Source organism: Rhagoletis pomonella, unplaced genomic scaffold (genome assembly GCF_013731165.1).
Source record: "Rhagoletis pomonella isolate Grant_MI unplaced genomic scaffold, Rhpom_1.0 Rhpom_scaffold_15035, whole genome shotgun sequence".
Classification (NCBI taxonomy): domain Eukaryota; kingdom Metazoa; phylum Arthropoda; class Insecta; order Diptera; family Tephritidae; genus Rhagoletis; species Rhagoletis pomonella.
In genome coordinates this window covers 1-3,736 of record NW_023473562.1, presented here as the reverse complement: position 1 = coordinate 3,736, position 3,736 = coordinate 1, and the positions used below count along the sequence as shown (strand labels likewise).

The window sequence follows — 3,736 nt, the reverse complement described above, 5'->3', positions numbered from 1 at the left end:
TCCTTGGTCTTGCGCGACTCCTTTGAGGAGCGCGCTGAAGAGCGGCTGAGCTCGCTTTCAGTGCCTAAAAATTAATAAAATGAAAATTAGAAATTGGATCTCCACTAAACGCCTGTTGTTGGAGAAAAATAAATATATATTATACCTGGCCGACTGAAGATATGCAGCGAACCGCCTTGGTCCTCGCTCGGAAATTCTGGCAATTTGCCCGTTTTCTCGTAACAATCCTTGATCCAGGCGCGTAACTCATCGGTTATGTCCTCGGTTATTGTAGAACCCTGCTTGGACTTTATGTCCGCGCGCACAGCTACTACGGATGATTCCAGTTTCTGTTTGTAGGCCGCTTGTGTTGCATAGCGACGCTCGTAAATCTACGTGAAAGCAAATAAACAAATATAGGGTAACTTGAGCTTTGATAAGTTCACTACCGCTAACAACTACCTTATTTAGCTTGTCCTCCTTTTCGGCACGTCTCTTTAGCATCGCCGCGGTGGGCGGCACCATGCCGATCAAAATCATTTCTTCTTGCTTTCGTCTTCGCGTGATGCGGCGCGCGGTATGGCCGCGCCACACCTTCTGTATCTTCATGGCGGCCAAGAGACCCATATCGCTGCGCTCCTTGCCTTTCTCCTCTGCCTTGCCCTTATCCTTCAGCATGCGTATCTCTTTCATGAAATGCGCTCGTAACCTTCCCTGGCGCGCGCGCTCATGCATCTGCAAGAGACGTATAGCCTCGATTTCGCTTAGCTTCTCTTCACTCGGATGCTCTTCTAACCAACCCAGCTTGATGAGTATTTCGTGCATGGTACGATTGCGTTGCTCGATTTGTTGTTGTCGTTCGCGTAGAAAGTAGCGCGGTATATGCAGCTCAGTATCCATGGGCGTTAGTTGCAGCCGTATAACAACCGCGTCGTTGTAATTGAACTCCATTAAATCGATATTGACCAGATCATGTTTAAGCTCAATAACGCGCCCCAGGCACGCGTCGAGTAGCTTGCGCACCAAGAGTCGCTTCTGTGGCTGTATCATTTTGTCGTAAACTTCCTCCAGACGATTGGCGATGCCGATATAGCGTAAATAGAACTCATAGACAGTAGACTGAATAAGCTTTTTTGGGTCGGTCACTGCTTCTATATCCGGCAGGGCCGAAGCCAGAGCGGCGAGCGCAGTCTCGAAATTCTGTCCCTGCTGTTCATCGGCGACTGCTAAAAGATCAACTTCGTGCTGCGCCTGGTGCCAAAGCTCATTGTAGTAGTGATTGGACATTATTTATTAGCGGCAAGGATAAGCGAGAGCAAAGTGATACAACCGTCGAACACGACTAAATGGTAACTGCAGTTTTGTGGAAATAGTTGCAGCGTTTGAAAATGGGATTTGATTTGGTAACCATAATAGTTAAACCCATGACAACGAAGAAGCTAAGAGGAACTGGCGCCATGACGCGTTCTCAACTGATTTCGAAATGGGGTAGAAAATGCTTTCGGGTTCACCCTTTTGCAAAGGTGTGTACAAAACCCTTAGTATAACGGATTGTTTGCGCAGCGCAATAAGCGTCAAAACCACCAGCTTCGGGTAGTTTGTTTAACAGTTTACAAGTCCTTACTTGCATCAAACCACGCTTATATATAACAAACAAATTTATTTGGATTTGCCAAACTCTCTGATTGTACTTTTTTTGTTCATCCTAGTCTTAAGGAAGCGCCTAGTCTAGTTTTGAAGTTTTTTTTTATATCTGCTAAAGTTCTATCTTATCTGGTGCCACAGTTTAGCATGTTTCGATACCGATCAGTCTTAGTCCGTTATAGAAGGTATTGCAATGGTGGCTGAATTTTTAAGTTTGCTCAATGGAGGGAATGACAAATGTATTTGGGGAGGGACTCCAACTCCTGCCTACAACTTGATATAAAGCAAGCCGGTAGCTCCAAGACGGACGTCTACTTGCAGCCTTACTTACTTGTGTGCAGACGATGCACGTTCTGCTTAGCTCTATCTTGCCACATTTTCCGGGCGGGCTTTTGATTTTTACCGAAAGGATACTATGTCTGAACCGGAATTTTCGAATTGCTTTAAAAATATTTCTTTTTTGGCCAATCACTGTCCAAAAGTTTTTTTTTTTTAGAAATCGTCTTATATTCGGACCGTAGCCGAGAGGGTCTCCTAAATAAGAATATACATATGTCTACTAAACTCAATAAGCAAGTACCCACTCGTCAAAGAATATCACCCCTATTGCGAGTGTCGACTAGCAGTAGATAAACGACTATTATTCGATTATCGCTTTTCCATGGTATTGTGAATGTCGATCTCTCGTTCAATAAGCGACTTTGAATAGTTTTTAGTCGCTCATTCTTCTTCAACTGTTTATTTTGTAGAAGAAATAGCGCCTATAATTTATTCACTTTGACTTATTGAACGAGACAACGAAGTTCACAATACCATGGAAAAGCGATAATCGAATAATAGTCGTTTATCTACTACCAATCGACACTCGCAATAGGGGTGTATGGCTACCATTTTCTTGGATAGCGTCGAAATTTAAAAGTTGATTACTTGCCTAAAGGGACTACAGTTAATGAAATGTAATACGGTAATTTACTGGGTTATGTACGAGAGGTAGTCGTACAGAATAGGCGTGAAAATTGGGCGCACAGAGTAGAGTTGTAAGGATGCCCCCCAAAAGTTACGGGATTCACAGAAATTGACCAGCATCGCTAGAGTCTTCGCCTGGCTCTAAGGGACATTTTCTATATCTTAATTAAAAATAAAATTAAGTTACGTGAACGAAGATTTTCGGACGAGAGTGAGTGAAGAAATATCTAAGTAAATAATATTTTTACATTGGCAAAAGGCAGGATATTAAAATGGTATTTCAACTGAGGACAATAAAGGTGAAATCATGGGATTTCGAAAAAATTTTGAATGTCGACGACCCGAAGGCTCGAAGCCCAATAAGTTGGAAATTGAGAAAGCTTGTAATAGAGTCCACCTCTTTGCGATAATTCGTACAAAATGAATGTACTTAATAAGGTCTGTCGGATAACTTTTTTCGACAGAACAGGACCCGTTAAAATGTAAACTTAGCTGCTAAACATAGTATATAATTTAACAAGTAAAGAAGTATAAGTTCGGGCGAAACCGAACTTAATATATCCGGCACACCTAATAAATGTAGAGTTTTTTCACCTTTCTGTAAACTGCATGAAAAGCTGGGGTTTTCCTCGGATTTCAAAAATATAACTTCGAAACCGTAAGTCATATGACTTACGCAAAAGTTCTTCTTATTTCTGGTTAAGATATTGTTGTAAATATCAACTTGGAGTAAATTAACGTCCATATTTATTATTGAATTATAGTTTACGTATTTCTGAAAGTTACCGTTATTTAGGAAGTGGACGTAATTTTATTCCGATTTCAAAATGTTTTCAACATATTGCTTTTCAGTTAAAAATTTTCAATTTCAATTTTCAAATGGAGATAAGTTATTTTAGTTATCGTGAAAAGTTTTTTGAGATAGAGCGTTTTCGAACTGGCTGCCGAGATAGGTCGATCTTCCACTCAGCCATCGATATTTATCCGGGTACCTGGGTAGCGGATTATCTTTGTCCAAGTCAGCCGAATGGTGGGTAATCTGCGTTCGGTTTCCGAGTACCGGGGAAGGGGGTTACCTTAATTTGCGTACCCGGTTAGAGCATGATAAAAACATAGCAAGGTAGAACCGTTCTCTCAATTTGTCGGC

At 41.6% G+C, this 3,736-nt stretch overlaps 1 protein-coding gene across 1 annotated transcript; it reads right to left on the bottom strand.

Moving 5' to 3' along the window:
• Positions 1–4: 4 nt before the first annotated feature.
• On the bottom strand, positions 5–1,467 carry LOC118757178 (dynein regulatory complex protein 11-like; the record flags this gene model as incomplete). The annotated part of the gene is made up of 3 exons (XM_036491912.1): positions 442–1,467; positions 146–371; positions 5–64 (listed from the first exon to the last, which is right to left on the bottom strand). Coding segments are annotated over exons 1-3 (1,111 nt in total), but the record flags the coding sequence as incomplete, so codon positions are not given.
• Positions 1,468–3,736: the final 2,269 nt, after the last annotated feature.